General features: G+C 43.0%; 4 protein-coding genes across 5 annotated transcripts; 1 reads left to right on the top strand and 3 right to left on the bottom strand.

Moving 5' to 3' along the window:
* Positions 1-47: 47 nt before the first annotated feature.
* On the bottom strand, positions 48-3,092 carry LOC110490651 (DNA-(apurinic or apyrimidinic site) endonuclease-like). Its single transcript, XM_036945186.1, has 5 exons — positions 2,936-3,092; positions 2,400-2,537; positions 2,097-2,263; positions 1,479-1,671; positions 48-1,363 (listed from the first exon to the last, which is right to left on the bottom strand). Exons 2-5 carry the CDS (start codon positions 2,461-2,463, stop codon positions 849-851), a joined length of 939 nt encoding a protein of 312 aa, XP_036801081.1. The 5' UTR covers positions 2,464-2,537; positions 2,936-3,092; the 3' UTR covers positions 48-848.
* A 66-nt stretch (positions 3,093-3,158) lies between these two features.
* LOC110490645 (probable tRNA N6-adenosine threonylcarbamoyltransferase) lies at positions 3,159-7,201 on the top strand. The gene is made up of 12 exons (XM_036945185.1): positions 3,159-3,295; positions 3,794-3,913; positions 4,019-4,138; positions 4,239-4,414; positions 4,566-4,661; positions 4,935-4,984; positions 5,079-5,157; positions 5,330-5,395; positions 5,575-5,665; positions 5,826-5,901; positions 6,091-6,189; positions 6,465-7,201. The coding sequence occupies exons 2-12, from the start codon at positions 3,799-3,801 to the stop codon at positions 6,502-6,504; spliced, it is 1,008 nt and encodes a 335-aa protein (XP_036801080.1). The 5' UTR covers positions 3,159-3,295; positions 3,794-3,798; the 3' UTR covers positions 6,505-7,201.
* A 541-nt stretch (positions 7,202-7,742) lies between these two features.
* On the bottom strand, positions 7,743-11,715 carry LOC110490654. The gene is made up of 4 exons (XM_021564128.2): positions 11,552-11,715; positions 10,002-10,802; positions 9,841-9,873; positions 7,743-8,468 (listed from the first exon to the last, which is right to left on the bottom strand). The coding sequence occupies exons 1-4, from the start codon at positions 11,565-11,567 to the stop codon at positions 8,419-8,421; spliced, it is 900 nt and encodes a 299-aa protein (XP_021419803.2). The 5' UTR covers positions 11,568-11,715; the 3' UTR covers positions 7,743-8,418.
* On the bottom strand, positions 11,615-22,022 carry LOC110490656. 2 transcript variants are annotated; one of them, XM_036945184.1, is made up of 7 exons: positions 21,342-22,022; positions 21,167-21,204; positions 20,376-20,427; positions 19,387-20,250; positions 16,654-18,103; positions 11,951-12,652; positions 11,615-11,753 (listed from the first exon to the last, which is right to left on the bottom strand). In XM_036945184.1, the coding sequence occupies exons 5-7, from the start codon at positions 18,020-18,022 to the stop codon at positions 11,728-11,730; spliced, it is 2,097 nt and encodes a 698-aa protein (XP_036801079.1). In that variant the 5' UTR covers positions 18,023-18,103; positions 19,387-20,250; positions 20,376-20,427; positions 21,167-21,204; positions 21,342-22,022; the 3' UTR covers positions 11,615-11,727. The 2 variants fall into 2 exon arrangements, with proteins under 2 accessions (XP_036801079.1, XP_036801078.1); XM_036945183.1 differs by lacking the exon at positions 11,615-11,753 and having other exon boundaries at positions 11,857-12,652; positions 21,342-22,021.
* Positions 22,023-22,278: the final 256 nt, after the last annotated feature.

Genomic DNA, 22,278 nt, shown 5'->3' with positions numbered 1-22,278 from the left:
TTTTGTAATGAAAACCTCAACTTAACCTAATAGAAAGGAAACTCAAGCATACTTAAAACTAAACTTTATTAGATGCATGGGTATATTTACCATCTATAAACTCAAGCTATGGTTTGGGATTTTTTTTTAATACAAAACAGGCATGTCTTAGAAACTTTGCTCCGGACATTGGCAGTAAGGGGTGAGATACCACTGACATTGGTCTCATATCAGCTCTAGAGGTTGAACCATTTGACAATCTTAATACTGGTCATCAATCTGGGTCTGAATGTTTGCATGCTAATAAATCTGTACCATGATTTAATTTATCAATATTCACTCAATGGTAATGACTTCATTACCATTATATATAATATTAATTAACAAAATAGGACTCACATTCCCTTCAAAGGAGCAATGTTTCAATGACAGACTAGCAGTTATTGAGCATCAGTTTCACATGTTTAAAGAACACTGCCTCAGAGGACTTGCAGGGATTATGCCGTATGTTACCAGATGTCACTTAGGAGTGCATTGTGTGGGTGGGAAAGTAAAGCAGTGTTGAATAGTCACTTCAAATGGGTGACAGGACAATTGTGACTACGGTAGTTTATACAATTTAAGATTTGAGGGTTACGTAAACTCTTGAGAATCCCAGTTTCAGTAGAAACGTGTTTCCAGGTTCTGATGTTTCACTCATGTTGAGTGTGCACACCGGCATACAGATTAGTTTCAGTAGTTGGGAATGCCATGACTTCATCTGAGGTCCGCCACCTAGGTCACATTTAACATGAGAAAACAATGCATGGCCACACTGCCAAAACTATTGAACTGGGAAACAATTGATCCAGCACTTTGGCCAGACTGATCTACACAACCATGTGCAGAGTGATGGGGCAGTGGTCACTGCCCATAGCTTGGTTGCGGATCTTGCTATCACAAAGGCCTGGCAGTAGAGCAGAGGACAGCACAAAGTAGTCCAGACGCCAGCCTACGTTCTTAGAGCGAGAGTTCATCATGTAGGTCCAGAAGGTGTACGCATTGGCCTGCTCGGGGTACAGCTCGCGGAAGCTGTCGGTGAAGCCTGCAGCCAGCAGCTGATTGAAGCCCTCACGCTCCTCTGCTGTGAAGCCTGCGTTTTTTTTATTGCCTTTGGAGTTCTTCAGGTCGATCTCCTCGTGGGCCACGTTCAGATCGCCACACAGCACCAGGGGCTTGCGCTTGTCCAGGTCGCTCAGGTAGGCCTTGAACTCCACGTCCCAGGTCTTGCGATAGTCCAGGCGCACCAGGCCTCGGCCAGAGTTGGGCACGTAGGCGGTGACCAGGAAGAAGGTGGGGAACTCAGCAGTGATAACACGGCCCTCCTTATCATGCTCCTCTTTACCTGCAGACAGATTAGGGATAGGCAGGTTAACTAGGACACCTGGAGAGAACAGTCAATGGGTAAAGAGAAGACACTCACAGCCAACTAGAGTAACCAGGATCAGCCATTCACTCACCTATGCCATAGGTAACTTTGAGGGGCTCAGTCTTGCACAGCATAGCTACCCCGCTATAGCCCTCCTTCTCATCAGAGCCAGCCCAGTACTTGTGGGGGAACTCAGGCATGGAGGTGATTTCATCAGGAAGGGACTTCTCAGCGCACTTCGTCTCCTGCAGGCACAGCACATCTGGGGCCTCGTCACGCACCCACTGGGCAAGAGGGGGAAAATAACCAGTCAGCTCCTTCACATTGCACTGCCATTTATCAGTGTTTAAAAGGTGCAGCCACTGTGCAGATTAATGAACCAGACAATAGTATTTAACAGAAGTTCATACGCACTCAACGTTTAAATCTCATGCATTGCATAACTAGTGTGTGGACTTATTTCACGTGTAGTTAACAATTCTATGCACTATAGCTCAACTAACCGGTGCCTCTGCACATTGACTCTGTACCAGTACCCCTGTATATAGTCTCGCTATTGTTGTTTACTGCTGCTCTTTAACTACTTGTTATTTTTATTTATTAACCCTAACCCTTATACTTTTAAAACAGCATTGTTGGTAAGGGGCTTGTTTTATAGCTCAATGCCAAGTCGTATTGCAGCTTTGGACTCTGTGGTTCCCAAACTCACATCAAGGCCCTTCTTCTTGACCCAAGCTCTGAGCCCATCCACATTCCAGGAGGTGATCTTCATATTAGCAGCACGACCATCTTTGCTGTTCATCTTATCAGGAGGGTCACTGTACAGAATGGGAGCCTCTGGTTCCTTGACCTTCTTTCCTTTCTTGGCAGCGGGAGCTGTAAGGTGACAGAGAAAACAGGAGGGGTAATGAGACTGGTGTAACAGTATTTTTGTTTGTATTCTGTTCTGCTTCAGACATAATGCAAGTTAAGTGTAAGATACGCAAAAAACAGGACACATCAATTGTCTCACCTGTGCCGTTGTCATGGTCACCATCTCCAGCCTCCTGCTCATTTTTCTTCGCTCTTTTCGACATACTTTCACTCGTTCTTATCCCACACACGCCCCGAAGACACACAACACGCACACACGAGTACACACGCGTCGCCGCTGGGAAAAGAAAAACAGATGATCTAGTCATTAGCTTAATTTATAGCAGCCACTTTAGCAAATACAATAGCGACGCTTAGCTCATCAGCTACTGCCACAATAGCTACTAGTTTGTACGCCAGATATGTGATAAAGATGTTTACAGTATCACATATCCATTTAACAATTCTGTAACTACTGCAAAAACAGGCAAATATTTGATAATAAGCTAGTTAGCTAGGACATATACATAACTTTATGTGCGGCCTATGGCTCAATCCATGTCGAATGAAGATCGAGTCTGAATAAATGGGCAATGTGCACGAGCAATCTGGCAGAAAATGAATGCAACTAATACTGCTACTACTACTTCTTTGCAAATTAAGAATTGAACTAGAGAGAACCCAAAGTATTCTTACTTTGCGTTTTCACAACAAAGGATTCAAACGTGTCACAGTCGCACAGTCACTCCTCCAAAACAAAGCAGTGGGGTTTGAGGAACATGGTCACACACACACGCATGTGGTGTAGGCTGCCCTATATTATGCCTGATGTGATTTTCCCCTGAATCCGTGAACGCACCAGGTATCCGCTTTTTATGCATGTTATGTATTTGTTTACGTCAAACATTAAATGTCTACAATTAGCTTCCAATTGTTTTGGTTAATACAATACATTGAAAGATACAATTCTGTAAGGAAATCATCAAACGACCTCTTGTTATGGGTCCTCACTGCCTAGAGTACTGTCTGAAACCCGAAATACTCAGCAACCGGAAGGTTCGTATTCAACCTTTTGCTTTCTCATCTGAAATTATAATGTTTTTCATTTAAAACACGTGAAATTGGCTCTTAATGTGCCTTCGTTTTTGGCATTTGAACTGAATAATTGATTGTAGATCTAGATCGCCACCTGGTGTGCAACCCGAGTGTTTAGCTAACTAATCATGCTTCTAATAGTTTTAACCAAACATGACACTGTTTTTGGTATCTATATTCTAGTGCTTATGTTCTACTTTTCCTATTGCTTTTGAAGAATAAATAAAATAACACTTGTACTTTTTAGTCGTTGACATTGCACTGTTTATTCTTGTATGAACTGATGTATGCAACTGTTTCTGGTATTTGTAGCAATGTCCTCGCACTCTGAACATATTTTTTTCAGATGCACACAAGACCAATAAAACTATGACATTCTTTCAATGTGCTCAAGTTTTTATTTTATAAAAAAAAAAAATGTTATTCATTATAATTCTCCATCTCCCTCAAACTCTCTAGCTGTCATGACTGTAGTGATTGGATTTGAGGGTAGTGCCAACAAGATTGGTGTGGGCATTGTGAGGGATGGGGAAGTACTCTCAAACCCCAGACGCACCTACATTACACCCCCTGGTCAAGGCAAGTTGGTTGAATTCAAAGTAGACTCAAATGACAACTGAAGGCTTGCGTTTGTCCTAATGCTCATGTGTGTAGTTGCAGTAACAGACTAACTCTCCATCACAGGGTTCCTGCCTAGTGAGACAGCCAGACATCACCGCAGTGTCATCCTAACAGTTCTGAAGGAGGCGCTGGAGGAGGCAGGGCTGAAGCCTGCTGACGTTGATTGCGTGGCATACACAAAGGGTCAGGAACTCCTATGTCACTGATTCCTATAAAGCTGAAATGGCCTTTCCTGACCTGTAGTACCATTCAGTTTTCACCAACATTATATTATTTACCCCAGGACCAGGGATGGGTGCCCCCTTGGTGACAGTGGCTCTGGTGGCGCGCACAGTGGCCCAGCTGTGGGGGAAGCCTCTCCTGGGTGTCAACCACTGTATTGGCCACATTGAGATGGGCCGCCTCATCACTCAAGCCAATAACCCCACTGTGCTCTATGTCAGTGGGGGTAACACACAGGTCAGTCACCCATACATATATACTAAGACAGACTTGGGATGTCCCGCACAACTTGAGAGTTCTTAGGGTTTCCCCTTAGTTAGCACTCATACCTGTCTCAACTGAGGTTTCTGGGTTTAGTTGTGCTCTAATGCAATGTTTCCTCATGAAGGTGATTGCATACTCTGAGCGGCGCTACAGGATATTTGGTGAGACCATCGACATTGCAGTGGGCAACTGCCTGGACAGGTTTGCCAGGGTGATAAAGGTGAGTTCTGCATGGCTCTTCAGGGGACTAAACTGAAACAAACCTGACTAAGTAATGCTCCTATAAAGGCTACATGCTGAAACATGTACACTTCCATCGTCTTACAAGAGTTGCTGAATATCATTTTCAATTTGCTCCTCTTTTCATGCATCTTGTTTTTAAAGCGAGATAGCAACATCCTTTTTTCTCCTCTTTAAGATTTATTGTGGACTCTGACTATACCTTGTATAAATTGTTTTACCATTCTCATGAATCAAAATGGTTTGTACTCAGATTTCCAATGATCCCAGCCCTGGGTACAACATTGAGCAGATGGCCAAGAAGTGAGTACATGTGTTTTCTTTGGAATTGCAGTCGGCCAGTAGATGTTTTCATATGTATATATTTACACTATTGATTTCGTGTTTGTTTTGTCAGAGGTACACAGTATGTGGAGCTTCCATACACGGTGAAGGGGATGGACGTGTCATTCTCTGGGATTCTATCCTATATCGAGGTAAGATGCAGAGCCTTTAAGTGGGAATTAAGTTCTGCATTGAGTTGCATTGCATTGGGTTGCATAGCATTGTCGGGGAGAGACAGGGTTTTTGTGATTTGTTAGATGGACTGTGGTTATAATAAGGGGGGGGGCATGTTTGATGTGCTCATATTTGTCCCTTTTCTTTCAGGAAGCAGCTGGGAAGATGTTGAAATATAATCAGTGTACAGCAGAAGACCTGTGCTTCTCCCTACAGGTCAGAACAAAAGCAATAAACTGCCCCAGTGCATTGTTGTCAGCCTGTTTCCTGCATCGGCACGGCAACACCCTTCCCTTTCAGAATGATGGCAGCTACATGGTGGCATCACTCACAGTCTGAGAGGTGTCACAGCACACCACTGTGTAATGATCCTTCACTACTTGTGTGTCCTGTAGGAGACCCTGTTTTCCATGCTGGTGGAGATCACAGAGAGGGCCATGGCTCACTGCAGCTCCCAGGAAGTGCTCATCGTTGGAGGCGTTGGCTGTAAGTCAATTGTACTTCATTGTGGGGGTTGTGGGCTTTCCAATGTAATTCATTAAAACACATAAGATGTAATATCATGTAAATCTGTCTGATCTCATTATGGACAGGCACAACTCAAACACAACCCTTCAGGAATGCTGATGACGGTTTTGCTCTGTAGGTAATCTGCGTCTGCAGGAGATGATGGGAGTCATGTGCAAGGAGAGGGGTGCAAAGCTCTTTGCTACAGATGAGAGGTAAGGTTCTACATACTATGTTTTCAATACAAGGGATCTGACAAGTGTATCTAAGACATTCAATGCTTACCTTTATTATTTATGAACTAATACAAGTAAACAGGTTTATGTTGATGCTAATTTCACAATGTACTTTAACTTTGTGCATCCTGTTATTAAAATGTGATATTCTGTTTCGTTGTGTCACAGCTTTTGTATCGATAATGGAGCAATGATTGCACAGGCTGGCTGGGAGATGTTCCGATCCGGTCAGACAACTGAGCTGTCAGACTCATGGATCACTCAAAGGTAATTCCACTATATCTGCAACTCAAATGATTCCCTTTCATTATATTCTATTGTACAGTACAATGATTTATCATATTTATATTGTACAGTACAATGATTCCCTTTCATTCTATTGTACAGTGATCCCCTTTACATAAACATTTTAGCTAAAATGTTACAGGAAGTTCTTGTCTATTTTACGAAAGTGTATTGAGATGTTAAGTGGATATTTTTTGACAACAGGTCTACCATATTGTGCTGTCATCCAGTGACAAGAGAAACGTTGTTGTTGGCAGGTACAGAACAGATGAAGTGGAGGTGACCTGGAGAGATTGACAGCTCACTACCCAACAGGCTGCAACTTGCACCCACCTTCCCTTTACCTGGATTGTATGTGTTGTGTCATGATGGAGGGAAAGAATGTAGAAATATTCTATGCCTCACTTCTATTGTTCTGAACTCCTCAACACAACAGTTGTTAGCCACACTCATTAGTATTTTAGGCCTAGATTAAATCCGGACTGCAGAAAATCTGCGCGATTGAAATGTTCCCGCATTTGGAGAAAACACCTTTATCTTTTGATCTTTTTGTCTTTCTCTAGCGCTGGATTCAATCTGTATCGCAGAAGATCCGCATTAAAATAAGTCATTTCTGATTGAGCCAACATATGCAGCGTTTACCGTGAATGAAGTCTCCGCGAACGCGGGAACTATGCCTTTAAATGTCAATATAATGCAGATCTTCCGCGATACGGATTTAATCCAGCCCCTAGTCCACAATATAGCCACGTTTATACCTGGTGTTAACATGTCCTGATCGTGTCAACATTCTGATTGCGCCCATATTTTTTGACAAGTGTAAACAATTAAAATTAGTACCTCCGGAGATAGTCAGTGATGCGTTGTAATGTAGCTAGATTTCTTACAACTGTAAACATCTGAATTATCAAACCATTTAAATCATTCCTTCTAAAATCATTGACAGGTGGCAATATTGGCTTAACATTAAATACAAATTTGCTTTACACTGAAAGCTGAAATGTACCTTTTTCGAGGATGGGGATCAGCAAGATTAGAACCTGTGATCTTATGGTCCCTGGCCCAGTGCATTGCACCAGCAGAGGTGAGGGCACTATGCCTTTTCCCCACATTTAAAGCTGTTCAGGCAGAAAGGTAGGTCAATTTGGAACTCAAGACCCAAAAGATTTCCCCTCCCCCTCATGTAACTCCATCCACTGAGCATTTATCCAATCAAGTCGTCCAAGGATCACAATCAATTATTTTTGGGCTTTATTCAGTCCGTATCGCCATAGAAATTGAAAGGCAATGTTCTTGCGTTAGCAGCACTGCATTCACAGTAAACACTGCATGTCGGCTAAACTGGAAAAAACATTTAAATCGTGCTGAACTTCGGTGACAAGGATAGTCAAGCCCTCAGTTTACTTTAAAAAAAAGGTAAATACATTTTAAACTTGTCCGTATTAACAAAGCAAATAATGCTGTTGGTTATGTATCATATGTAAAAATGATAAAACAATGAAGTATGAGCATTACCAGTAAGACCATGGGGCAGGTCAAGTTCATTCAATTTTATTATGCAATACTGTTCACTTATCCTCCAGTGTATTTTTTATATATTTCAAATCATAAAACTGAGCTAGTGTAATCATGAGTAATCATATGGATTCATGAGTAACATTCACCCAATCAGGGTACAAAATAAAACAGCATTAGGATCAGACAGGGGAAGGGTGCGTTCTTATTGTGCTGTCTGCACCCCTGTAAACTGGAGACATGATTACACATCTGTCCCGTGTAAAATACGGTCAAATGAAGCAGGTATAACACATTTTCAAATTTGTGAAAATAAACAAACACCTGGTAAGGTAGGCGTACCAAGGATTGGTCACAACAGATTAGAAAGTGCTTGACGGATCCCTTACAACAGAGGACAACACAGAAAATGTCTGATAAAACTGCAGTTCCTCACAATAAAATGACAGCTCTTAAGATTGTTAAAAAAAGACCAGCTCAACACGACATTAAAACAAATCATTTTGAGCCGATAGGAACTCCAGGTCCAATTCATTAAGGCAGGCCTTTGAAGGCGTTAGAAAAGTCCCTAGTTGTGGATCTCATCAAGGAGTTAGTCCAAAGTGTCTCAGTGTGGCTTTGTGTAAAGACATCGACCTGAGTGCGTGTGGGGGTGTGTGTGGGGGTGTGTGTTGTGGCAGACAGGTCTATGCGTCACTAGGCTGGCTGGTCCAGGGAGTTCTTATACCAAACTACCTTATTGGGATCTGAAACAGAAAATAAGACAGCATTTAGTGACAGGCAGCATTGTCAAACCTCTCATACAATCTAGCCCTTGGGGGCTGCAGCAAGGACTTCTGAAAAGGGAAACACACTAGATTTAAAAAATAAAAAAAAAATCTCAAGTTGTATCCTTCTTTAGAACCATTAGGGTGCATGATACAAATGTTTTTGCAGACAAGATACAGCAAGTTTAAATGATGTCACTAGTAGGATCTCCCCTAGATCCAATACAATTTGCCTACTGGTCATGCTGAATAACCACAAACAATTTTCACTAGCCTAGTGAAAATTGTGTTCAGTAGCGCTTTCAACACCATCTACTTATTTAGAAGCTGGTAAACTGTAGTCAGGTGAGATTTAACCCTGCCATCTCTTCATCTAGAAAGGTTAACAAGGGAGCCCTGTAAGGTTGCGTACAATTGCCAAGCCTCTGGCCCAGCCCATGGATTCTTTAAATATGCGGACGACACTCCGCTGGTGGGATTCCTTAAAATCATATCAAGCCTCACCTGAAGGTCTCGACAGAGAAACATCCAAATTCATCCAGTGATGCCAAGACAACTTCCTTAAAAAATAAACATTAAGAAAAATGGAGATGGCAATTGATTTAAAAAATATGACCCCCCCCCCCCCCCCCCCCCCGAAGAGCAACGGGGAATCAGTTGGAATTGAGAGACAATGTGAAATTCAATGACTGCCCTCAAAGACAGATTGTTCTTCACTGCACTTATTCTTCTACGCGTTTAAACCAAATATTTTTAAAACTAAACCAAGAGACCACAGCCCGTTGTTTCAAATTGGAACAAATGAGTCAATAGTCCAAGTGGATCCTTCACATTTATATATCAGTCTCATCGTTCCATCTGTATTTAAACCGTCTTGTATTATTGGGTGTTTTTACATATTATGGTGGGATAATAAAATATATCAACGTTTAACAAAGCAAACCATTAAAAAGAGACCATTTCATTTTTTAAGTAACGTTTGTTCGTTTTTCCCCCAACCTCGAAAGTAATGTCAAGATGAAACCATGTCCCACGACAGTGGTTGTGTGTATCCAGCTATACGCCACAACTCCAAATGAATGGAAAAGATGAGCACCGTTTCATTTCCTGGTTTTATTGGGTGACCGCATTTTCTATTAATTTGGGGTGGAGGCATATAGCTAAACTGAATTTACACCACTGATGTTGTAGGATGTGATTTTCTCTTGACATTGGACTACTTTAGAGGTCTGAAAACATCTTAAAATCCTTTAAAATTATGAGCCCTGCTTCAGAGATTCTAATGCCCAGCGTGGAGAATGGAGAATCCGGTCCAAATTCTAATAATGGACCTTCCTGATGAACATCTCACCTTCTTTCTGTTTGTTGCAGGTGACATTCCATTCTAAAAATGAACAAGGTATAATTAGGATTCATAATATGATCCATACAACTTTATGACAGATGCCACAGAAAAATAACATTTATAATACATTAATGTATTATTGAGGTCTTAACCACATCAGCCCTTACCTATTGTGTGATAGTGCAGAGCCTCCTTTAGATGGTGACAGGTGAGAAGCAGCTTCCCATTGATCTTTGCTTCCTCTTCTCTGTACTGGTCAATTGAGATTGAGGTAGTGACAGGAACTGGGATTTCACCACTGGCCTGGACTGTGTGATGCCTCTCTTGTGTTGGGTTTGCGGTTTCACCTCCAAATGTGAGCTGAGGTGCTGCTATGGGGGCAGGAGAGGAAACTGAACCCTCTGTGGCTTGGAGGACCTCACTGATGAAACTAAGTCCCCACTGGTTCTGCAGCAGGACACCGATGGCTGGGCGGCCCTCCTCCTCCAGCACTCCACCCACTGCCCCTGACTTCACTTTCGAGGCATAGCTGATGGTTGGCTGCAGCTTGGCAGGGCTGTCCTGCACTGGAAAAGCAGGTGGGTGCTTGAGTAGAGACAGGCTGTCCTCCACCCACCTCTCCTTCTGGCTCTGCTTCGGGGGCCTATCTGCCACACGCCCTGCCCCCCTGGGCCCCTCTCTGCGAGGGCCACGGCCTTTGTGCTGGCCTCTACGATCTCTGTCTCTACGGTAAGTGAAGGCATGTACATGGGCGGGTCCGTTCAGGTTGCCCTCGAGGGCCTGGGGTGAAGCTTGGCAGGGCTGCTGGTCAACCCCAGTTGGGCAGCCTCCACCTCCTCCACCACAGTTGCCAGACCCAGGTGATAGGCGGCGGTTGCCAATGTGAGCCTCTGGGTTGGTGGAGGACACAAGGCCAGCAGGATCACACAGGGTGTCAGACTCGCACACTGTGTTGGCCTCCCATGTACCTAAAGTTAGATATAAGGTAAAGGAAGATCGTTAGAATCCCCTAATAATTTAAGAAATATAGTTTTTTAAATGGAACAGTTTAAAGTACACATTTATGTTATGGAAATTATGAACTAGCTAACTATCAGAGTACCCATCTTAACTTGTTAGGTTTTGTTGGGGCTTTAGGTTAACTGGCTAGCTAACGTTAGCTAGCCACATAGCTACGCAGAGCTAGAATGCACGCCACGTTTGGCCTAGCTAGCTACCGATTAAGCTGAATCCAGAAAAAAAAAAATCCAGTGGCAAATTTTATAATGACACTTAAATGACTTTACAACCATGTTATGCAAGTTGTATGTCATATGAGCAAAAAGCTATGTAACTAACGTTATAACCTTATCGAACTGCCTTGCCAACCAACCACTTGCTAACTAGCTAGCTAGTCTGCTAAGAAACAGAAAAGCAACGTGTATGGAACGTTAACAGTAGCCAACGTCAGCTAACCTGAAACGTAATTTATTTAAAATAGTAACTTATAACTAAGCAGGAGGTACTATAATACGGCCATACCGTTAGTCTTCAAGTATGCATTAGAACAATAAACAATTTCCTGGCTAGCTAGCTAGCATTACGTTAGATAAGTTTCATAACACCCCGGCTCCAACACACCGTACCGGGAGTGTTCATTTCAGAACGTTTTACTAACGTTGGCAAACTAGAAAGTCACAAAGTAATGTGCTAATAGCTACCGGTACCCAAAACTCACCTGTTTTGATATGCATATCTTTTTGATGAAATGTATTTCTTCTGGAATTAAACCGTTACTGAAAGTTTGTTTACAGCGGTTGTCTTGATTGTGCCCACACGGAAACTGTCGGAGGTGGAAATGACCGTCACCGTTCAACTTTGCCGGATATTGAAGCGCGAATAGAGGGATATTAATCAAATAGTTTTCCCGCCCACAAACCCTTTACAGAAAGGGAAAAATAACATACTTTGTCTTAGTAATTAATAATATTAATAGATTTAATTCTGTCTGAATCATGTGCCTGGATTTACCAATAACTTCTATAATCGAATTTCTGATATCTGAAATAATATTTATTTAACACACATCAATGTATTTCTTCCCTTTAGCTCTTTTCCCTTTTCAGAGGCCTCTCACCTCTCTGCCTATCCATCCTACTCTCAACATGTTTCTCAGGCACCTCTTTCTCCCTGCTCCTCCAGTCACAGCTGCTCTCTGATGGATGCGAGCCATTCCAGTTGCTGTGCTTTTGCCTAGAAAAAAGCAGCAACTGGTTTCCTCTCTGTCTAGCTCTTCTACTCCTACCAACTCCACCCCTCTCTGTCTCTCCATTCCATTGCTCCCTGCCATTTCCTCCCTGGTCTCGCCATGTCTGGCCCACTCTGTCCTTCTCCTCTCTGTCTTTCGCCTTGTGGACTCTTTTCTCCTTTCTCCAGAAGCGTGCAACATCACCCAACACACCCAGACTTCTGTGTTTCTGTGCCTGGCACCCAGGGAAGTTGACTTGTCTTCCACCCTCAAGCATTTCACCCTTTGAATTGATCTCCTCTTGAAGTCCTTCAGTTCTCTTGTATGGAAGGCTATGTTGTTGCTTTCCTTTGCCCTTCAATGGAGTCTGGGAGTCTGTCATAGGCCTAGCATTGCCTTGTATCTCCAGAACCATGATGGACATTTCATCACCGGAGGTACAGATTTTTGTAACCTCTACCTCCACTTCCTTTCTTTTACCAATCTCTCTCATTTTCACATATCCATCACTGTTTCGCATCTCCTCACTGTCTCTGGCCTTCTGATGCTCTAACTTTCTTCCTGTAGGACCTTCCTCTCCATCTATGACCTCTGAAAGTATAACAAAAAAAATCAGTTCACTCATAATTCACAAACAGGACAAACATTTATATCAACATCAGTTATGTTGGCCGGTGACTTTAATGCAGAGAAACTTAAATCAATTTTACCGAATTTCTATCAGCATGTTAAATGTGCAACCAGAGTGAAAACAATTCTAGATCACCTTTACACCACACACAGAGACGTGTACAAAGCTCTCCCTCGCCCGCCATTTGGCAAATCTGACCAGAACTCTATCCTCCTGATTCCTGCTTACAAGCAAAAATTAAAGCAGGAAGCAACAGTGACTCTGTCTATAAAACAGTGGTCAGATGAAGCAGATGCTAAACTACAGGACTGTTTTGCTGGCAGAGACTGGAATATGTTCCGTGATTCTTCCAATGGCATTGAGGAGTACACCACATCAGTTACTGGCTTTATCAAGAAGTGCATCGAGGACGTCGTCCCCACAGTACATACCCCAACCAGAAACCATGGATTACAGGCAACATTCGCACCGAGCTAAAGGGCAGAGCTGCCGCTTTCAAGGAGCGGGACTCTAACCCAGAAGCTTATAAGAAATCCCGCTATGACCTCCGACGAACCATCAAACAGCCTAAGCGTCAATACACGACTAAGATCTAATCATACTACACCGGCTCCGACGCTTGTTGGTTGTGGCAGGGCTTGCAAACAATTACAGACGACAAAGGGAAGCACAACCGAGAGCTGCCCAGTGACACGAGCCTACCAGACGAGCTAAATAACTTCTATGCTCGCTTCGAGTCAAGTAACACTGACTGTGTGGTCACGCTCTCCGCAACCAATGTGAGTAAGACCTTTAAACAGGTCAACATTCACAAGGCCGCAGGGCCAGATGGATTACCAGGACGTGTACTCCGAGCATGCGCTGACCAACTGGCAAGTGTCTTCACTGATATTTTTAACCTGTCCCTGACTGAGTCTGTAATACCAACATGTTTCAAGCAGACCACCCTAGTCCCTGTGCCCAAGAACACGAAGGTAACCTACCTAAATGACTACTGACCCACGTCTGTAGTCATGAAATGCTTTGAAAGGCTGGTCATGGCTCACATCAACACCATTATCCCAGAAACGGAAGACCCACTCCAATTTGCATACCGCACCAACAGATCCACAGATGATGCAATCTCTATTGCATTCCACACTGCCCTTTCCCACATGGACAAAAGGAACACCTATGTGAGAATGCTATTCATTGACTACAGCTCAGCATTCAACACCATAGTGTCCTCATCACTCATCACTAAGCTATGGACCCTGGGACTAGACACCTGCAACTGGATCCTAGACTTCCTGATGGGCCGCTCCCAGGTGGTAAGGGTAGGTAACAACACATCCGCCACGCTGATCCTCAATACGGGGGCCCCTCAGGGGTGCGTGCTCAGTCCCCTCCTGTACTCCCTGTTCACTCATGACTGCACGGCCAGGCACAACTCCAACACCATCATTAACCATCATTGCTGATGACAATGTCATCACCTGATCACAACAATGTCATCACCTGATCACAACAGTGTCATCACCTGATCACAACAGTGTCATCACCTGATCACCGAAAATTATGAGACAGGTCAGAGACCTGACCGTGTGGTGCAAGGACAACAACTTCTCCCTCAACGTGATCAAGACAAAGGAGATGATTGTGGACTACAGGAAAAGGAGGACTGAGCACGGCCCCATTCTCAGCGACAGGGTTGTAGTGGAGCAGGTTGAGAGCTTCAAGTCCCTTGGTGTCCACATCACCAACAAACTAACATGGTCCAAGCACATCAAGACAGTCGTGAAGAGGACACATCACCAACAAACTAACATGGTTCAAGCACATCAAGACAGTCGTGAAGAGGGCACGACAAAACCTATTCCCCCTCAGGAGACTGAAAATATTTGGCATGGGTCCTCAGATCCTCAAAAGGTTTTACAGCTGCACCATCGAGAGCATCCTGACGGGTTGCATCACTGCCTGGTATGGCAACTGCTCGGCCTCCGACCGCAAGGCACTACAGAGGGTAGTGCGTATGGCCCAGTACATCACCGGGGCCAAGCTTCCTGCCATCCAGGACCTCTATATCAGGCGGTGTCCGAGGAAGGCCCTAAAAATTGCCACCCTAGTCATAGACTGTTCTCTCTGCTACCGCACGGCAAGCGGTACCAGAGCGACATGTCTAGGTCCAAGAGGCTTCTAAACAGCTTTTACCCCAAGCTATAAGACTCCTGAACAGCTAATCAAAATGGCTACCCAGATTACCCCCCCCCCCCCCCCCCCGCTATGCTGCTGCTACTCTCTGTTATTATCTATGCATAGCCATTTTAATAACCCTACCTGCATGTACATAATTACCCCAATTACCTTGACACCGGTGCCCCCACATGTTGACACATTGACTGTGAACTGGTACACCCTGTATATAGCCCCGATATTGTTATTTACTGCTGTTCCTTAAATATATCCTTAGGTCAATATTCTTATCTTTTTTTTGTGTTGGTATTTTTTTTTAACTGCACTGTTGGTTAAGAGCTTGTAAGTAAGCATTTCACTGTAAGGTTGTGTAAGGTTTGTCACCTGTTGTGACAAATAAAATTAGATTTATGACACATTATACTTATCATTAACTTGAATGTTATGCTCTTACCCTGGACTTTTAAGCTCTCTTGAAATGTCTTATTATTCTCCTCTCCAGCCTCTTCTCTTTCCCATGATGCTTTGCTCATCACTCCCTCATCAGTATGTACATTTGTTCTGTTCGTCTTTTCTTTAATCTGTTTTCTATCATATTTTTCTCCCTCATTTGTCTCTACACAACAGTTAGAAATATTTTCCTCAGAGATCTTGCTAATCGTCTCATCCACTTTATGTCCATCTATTTTTTCTATGTCCATTCTTGCTAATTCGTCTGAGATCAAATCTGTTTCCTTACTACATCTTTGTCTCTCTCGTTCCTCTCTTCGCTTGTCCTTACTTCTCTGCCCTGTCCGTACTTTGGTTCTCTTCTCTTTATTCCTGTCATCTGTCTCCACAATTTCCTCCAGACCTAATTTGGCCCAGTCACTACCTTCCCCTCCTCCACTCTCTTTGCCATTTGACCCCTTGCCCTTTGAGGCTTTCTTACTTTGCCCTGTAATGTCCATCACTGTCTCTCCGTCACCCCCATCCTCAGGCCCTCCACCTCCCTCAGTCAGTGTCAACCCCTCAGCAGCCGCTTTCCGGCGTTGCAGGCACTTGATCTTGTAGGCAATGCGGCTCCTTTGCAGGATCATCTCCCTAACCTCTATCGTTCTGGCGTCGGTGCGGCTGAAGCTGGTTCTGGCTAAGACTGGTTCTCTGAGCAGTGGCCGGGACGGAGGCCTGGGACGGAGTCCTATAATGGAACTTTCCATTCCGGACCGGGAGGGCATCCATGTGGTCAAATCACAGTTCCTCTCCCGCTCTCGCTCCCTCCTCCTTGCCCTCTTTCTCTCTGCCCTTCGATCTTTGGCACTGTTAAAGTTCCTCATGTCTTTCTTTTTCATCTCATCTTTAATTATCTCGTTTTCTCTCATTAATTTATTGATCCCCTCTCTCAATGACCTCCAAAAAGCCTTGTCCTTCTTAACTTCATTGAGAGCCCTTGAGAGAGAGGAGAGGACCAGCTGATTTCCCACTCTCTCCTCATTTAGCTGGTGGAATCCATCGTACATAACTAAGTCTCTCATGTACGGCTTGGGAAGGATTTCTTCAGTGTCTGCCTCTACTGCTCTGGCTATCCTCCACTGTCCATTATGCTCTAAAGAGCGGGAGGGAAAATGTAAATCCAATCAATACATACCTGTAATCTAGATTTACACCAAGAATCACAATAATTAAAATGTTGGATTCAATTTAATCTATTTAATCTACCTTGTAGTAACATGGAAACATAGGCTACCCTTTCCTGTGGTCAAAATATGTCTAGAAATATAATCAACTACATAATTATCACAATACTCACCAATCAGAGAGTTCCTGTCACACTGTGAGGAGCACTTCTCCCATTCCTTTTCTCCATACTTCTTCTCTCCCTCCATCCTATTGGTCACACTCTCCCCTCTCGTCAGAATGTAGTGTGGCACAGAAACCCATGCAGACTTTATGTCCCAGCTGTATTTGAATTTGTATTCCATCATGTTGTGGTCTTGAGCATAGCGACGGCAGTCATCAGTCTCATAAGAGGGTGACCAAGTATGTCCACTGAGTTGGACTTGACCTTTGGGCCTCATGACTGACTCGCACAGATGATGGCTATGACTGGTGTGAGACAAAGGGTCAACCATGTCATCCTCACGGTCTGACTCCAAAAACTGGTCATCATGACAGGTGATGACACTGCCTAAGTGCATTCTAGATATAAATATTACAATCTCATGTGATCCTACAGGGTCTGTAGTGAACACAGTTCTGTCATCAGGGGCTGAGATAATGTTATCTTCCAGGATTTCATTGACGAGAGGTTGAATGGACTCTGACACCAAAGTGGGGTTAATTAGATTTTCAGTGGTCTGAGACTTCACTACAGGCTGGTCAATAGGGTTATCTTTGCCTTGGTCCAACATATTGGAAAACAACAGAGCCTTATTGAAAGAGTCAATAGTGACTATTGATCCAAGAGCAGTGGCAACAAGGGACAAAGACTGGTCAGACGAGCTCACAGAATCTCTGCGAAAGTCTACTGCAGGTCGGTCATCATGGTCTTTAATGTTGAGGGAGATTTCCTTGTCAGAGTTCAAAGAGTCCTCAAACGGTACAGTATAGTGCTTCTCTGTGGTCACACAGTCTGCACAGGACCTCGTTAGCAGCTGGTCAGTGCTTTGCAAGTCATCCTCTGCCCTCTGCTGCCCTCTGGAGTCAACAGCTGAGTCCACCACTGGCAGGTCGTCAGTGATCAGTGACACTTCACTGGAGTCAGACAGAGTCAGGTCAGAGTCATTGCCAGGATTCACTAAGGTCTCCATCAGTACCAGGGCAGTGTGCCACCCAGGGTCCAGCCCTTCTACCAATGCCAGGTCACAGTCTGGAGTCAGAGAACCCACCACAGCATGGTCAGCAACATATCCATTACCTTCAGTGCCCAGAAGCACTTCACTGGACAGTGCCTCAGGTTGGTTAGCATAGACCACTGTGGCCTTAGTAACCACTGAGTGGATTTCAGTGTTCATAGATGCCTTGATGGTGTCAACTTGGTCAGCATGAGGTTCAGCAATCAGGGAGTCTTCACAGGATCCTGATTTCAAGCTGTCATCACTGTCTTTGGGCAGCTGAATGGACTCCAAGGTTGATTGGGCTTTAGGTGTCTTCGACATATCAATGCATTTCAGCTCCATTATTCTTAGGCTTGAAAACTCCCCATGGCGTCCATCTGTCAGAACTGTGTGCACAGCTTCCCTAATGGCTTTCTCTGCCAGCTGTAAGGAAAAATGTATGGTTCAGTATTGACTGTGTTTTCTACACATTAACATCACCTGAATAGTTGTCAAAGAATTACATTTTTTTTAAAATAACATGCTGCATTGTCAGCAACTAACGTCAGCTAAGTTACGTAGCTAGATAAATTAGCAACGCAGTTGTAGTGGAAAATGTATTTCATAAAAAAAAATAGCAAACTCATAACTCAAGATAATTTACCTAATTAACCTAATTTTGTCAAAATCAATCACAGCGTCCCTCAAACAAACGACGAAACGCTAGAGTTTAACGATATCAAGCAAACATCGGGAGCTAGCAAGCTACTATTTATTTTAGCAAGCAACAAGTTGATGATTGTTTGTGTTCAAGTATTCGAAGCGTTAGTAGAAGACTTTAGCTAGCTACGTCAGATGCCAAATGTCCAAATCAAAACATTTTGACTACAGCGCGTTTAAGTTTTCAGCACTAGGCGCTGTCCACTGGCTCATATGTACTAGGCCATACCAGGCTCCATACTAGGCCATACCAGGTTTCATGTGCAACAGTGTTGCAATTGCGACTTTGATGTTATTTCCCTGTATGTGTGTGTGTGCATACATATTGTAGCCTATTTGCTTCGCATACATGGCTTTAATGTGTGTGTGTGGGGGGGAGGGACTTTAAATACCTGTACCTGTTGATTATATACAGGGAAATATTACACATTGTGTCAGCTGAACAAGACCTTTCAAGTGTTAGCATCTTGACATGTATTTCATGGGTACAGACTCAAACCACATATGAAAACTGCATTATTGATTGTATGGCTAGTGAGCCCTGAGTTTGGTTCCAATGCACAGCTTACTCCCCACCATTGGTCCAAAGGAAAGGAATATGCAACTCCTGAATATTGAAAATCCAAAACCCATATTGAGAAACTCAGGCATGTAACTCCTACACTTTTTTTTTTTAAAGGTTCATATTTTTTATTAGGCTATCTGAGCTTTCATACAGTGTTGCTTGCTATAATCAATGCTATTATTCTAGAGTAGAACACCATCTGGTGACCTGAATGTATTCTTGGAGTCTTGTTAAACGTTCTTTTGTTGTTGGAAAATATCATATAATTATATCTGCACTGCCATTTCACATTCAGTACTTGACTCTATAACTGACATTCATCTTTTAAACACGGCGTTCTGTGTTAAATCCCTTCATAAGGCTTTCATTAAAAATTAAAAACAGTGGTACATTTGACTTTATTTCATGTTTTTGTTGCCATAGAAACAAACTGCTGACTCACCTTTTAACAACATATTTGTTTAATTAATGCTTTTATGAATTGGCTTCACATGTTTGTTTTCTGCATCACCTCCATAAAAAGGGGGCATCCAGTCTACTGGGTGCAGCTTGGCAGAAGTCCATGCCTGGCTAAATCCGCAACTGACCGTAGAATGGTTTCAATCACTAGAGACGTGATCTCCTCCCCTGGATTCTGCTGCCTTTCGGAGAGTCTCTGAACTCCTTCTGTTGATTGTCTTGGCTTCCTGACTTGTGAGGACCCTGAGTCAGTGGATCTGGGACTGTCTGAGCTCCCCTTTGAGACAGGTGTGGGAACAGTGGATGTTGGCAAGGCATTTTGGGGGGGTGCTGGTTGACTCGGCCCAGAGGAGAGATTGCTCAGTGGTCTCTGAAAGAGAGGAACTCCTCCAACTGTGAACTGACTGAAATCATTACTTGTGGCGTTCGCTGCACATTCTGCTACTTCACGTATGACCTTTACCATTTCCATGGTGAGCCCCAGTTCTTCTAAGAATGAACTGTGTGTGGGGTCCGTCCTGCAACTCTCCATAACACTATCCAACATGGTGATAATTACAGTCCCCGTCAGTCGGATAATTATCAGTTCACAGTCTTCCTCAGTGCAGTCCTGCCATCTTTTTTCCATTTTCCGATTGTCTCCATTTGAAGCTACAGGCAAGAGATTTACTGGGATCACCGCATCAGACAACACCCCCGCCCCATACAAATACTTGTTCAGGATGCTTGAGACCCCTCCGCACACTTTTTGGAGAAGGCCCTCTACAGTCTTCCCCAAGATGTTATGTAGGCCTATACCGGAAACATCTTCCTGAGAGAAAGCAGTGGTTGACTGGGCAATGTAGTCCTACAAGTAAATGCAAGATGTATGTTTAAGATGATGCAGGTTAATTAATACAAAGTCAAGGCAAATGTTTATACAGTGAAACCACATACATAGAGCAAAGGTATCGTTCACAATTGATGGCTCACCACAATTTTTCCTGCGTAACGGCGTATCGAGTCATGTGTCGTCTCATTGTTCCTGCAGATATTTGACCATATATGTATTAGCCAGCTATGTGTTGGCTGACTAAACTCCCTTCCATGGTGAAGGACATTTCTGATGAACAGGCTTTGTGGAGAACAGTCTTTGTGGAATTCAGCTCTGACAACATCGATTCGCCGAAGGTCAATTCTTCAAAAAATGTAAATAATGAAATGCTTACCTTGTACCGATGTTTGTCCTCTGTAGTTGCATGCCTTTATTTGATGAAATCCATACCTTTTCAATAAATGTTAATCAAATACAACCACTGACTGTTTGCTCATTGCTGTTGCTCTAAGATGGCAACTCAGTGAAAATGAGCATGTGCCAAATGAATCTTAAGGAAACAGCAGGTGGTTGTATTTGATTAAGGTTTATTGAAAAAGTATGGATTTCAGAAAACAAAGAAAGGCACGCAACTACTGAGGACAAACATAGGTACAAGGTAAGCATTTCATAATATATATACATATTTTTACAAGTATTGACTTTTGGCGAATCAATGTAGTCCTAGCTGAATTCCACAAAGACAGACTTGTCTCTGCTTCACTCTGTTGGAGTTCATTAGAAACTTCCTTTACCATAGCTGGGGTTTCATGTGACATGAATGATACTATTAGATAATTCATTAGATTATTTTCTGTGGGGAACATTTTTTATATAGGCCTAAATATAGAATTACATATGATAATTAAATAGGATCTATGTGGGCCTCAATTTTCTAATGTAAATTCACCTGGCGTTCTCGATGGTTACAGGGGTTGACCTCTTCTTCTAGTTCCATGTTAAAATAAAAAAATACACACACACTCAATTTAAACACCGTTTGAAACACGACTTCTACAGTAATTTATCCGGTAATAAATGATTGTTTTGTAGCCTTTAAAAATATAGTCTATCAATCGACATACCTTTCTTCCTCTCTTCGGCATTGTTGCAGTTGCTTAGATTCAAAACAAATGGAACACAGTTAACCAGGCAAATGTCGCGTCATAACAGGTGGTTTCATTGTATTCCTGGGCTGCACGTTTCGTAATGAAGATATTGTTTTGAACATTCCTTTGATTCGACTGATGCCCAGCTGAGCATTCTATTTAATGTGTTCTTGGTGTTGATGAAGATATTGTATGAAGTGCATTACCGTGGCTTGGAAACACAATGACATTTTAAAAAGGAGGAAAATAATTAGTAGGACAAGCTTTTGTCATCATTGTAATGTCGCCAGATTTACTTTATATGCAGTATAACTTAAGCTAGCTAGCTACGACTGGGCATCGACATTTTAGTTAGCTTAACGTTAGCATTGCTAGCTTTTTCTGTCGAACTTTGCTAGCTCAGGATGCCAACACTGCCATTTCTCAAGTAAACTTGACATCGTAATGATGCCAATTTAGTTTTCTACAAAGGTTGTCTACTTTAGCAATGTCATTAGCCCCAGTTCAGAAAGACTGAGCATCAGTTGGACATCAATATGATGCGGCATCTGTGCAACCCATGAATAGCTAGCGACATTATGTTTTGACAGAATCATAAAAGAGAAAGGGATTTTGTAGAACCTTGTTTTGTTAAGTCAGTTGTAAAGTTTACAGGCGAGATGTTAATCGTCACCTGAATTTTGTCGCCAGACACGACTCGATCTCCACCAGTAGGTGTCAGTAGCTCGTTAGACTCCAGGGGTGTGTTCAGTTAGGTTTAACGTTTACGCTGCGTGACGGTTGTAGTGAACGACACGATAACCCCCCCCCGCCGATAATAAATTGTATACTTTATTTAAGAAAAGTTCAGTTGTAATAAAATACTTCATAATGAACCATAGTATTTAATCAGATTAAAAGACGGATGACCTAA

The sequence above is a fragment of the Oncorhynchus mykiss genome, chromosome 15, assembly GCF_013265735.2.
Source record: "Oncorhynchus mykiss isolate Arlee chromosome 15, USDA_OmykA_1.1, whole genome shotgun sequence".
Classification (NCBI taxonomy): Eukaryota; Metazoa; Chordata; class Actinopteri; order Salmoniformes; family Salmonidae; genus Oncorhynchus; species Oncorhynchus mykiss.
The sequence above is the reverse complement of the archived record's forward strand: the minus strand, read 5'-3'. Positions and strand labels throughout refer to the sequence as shown.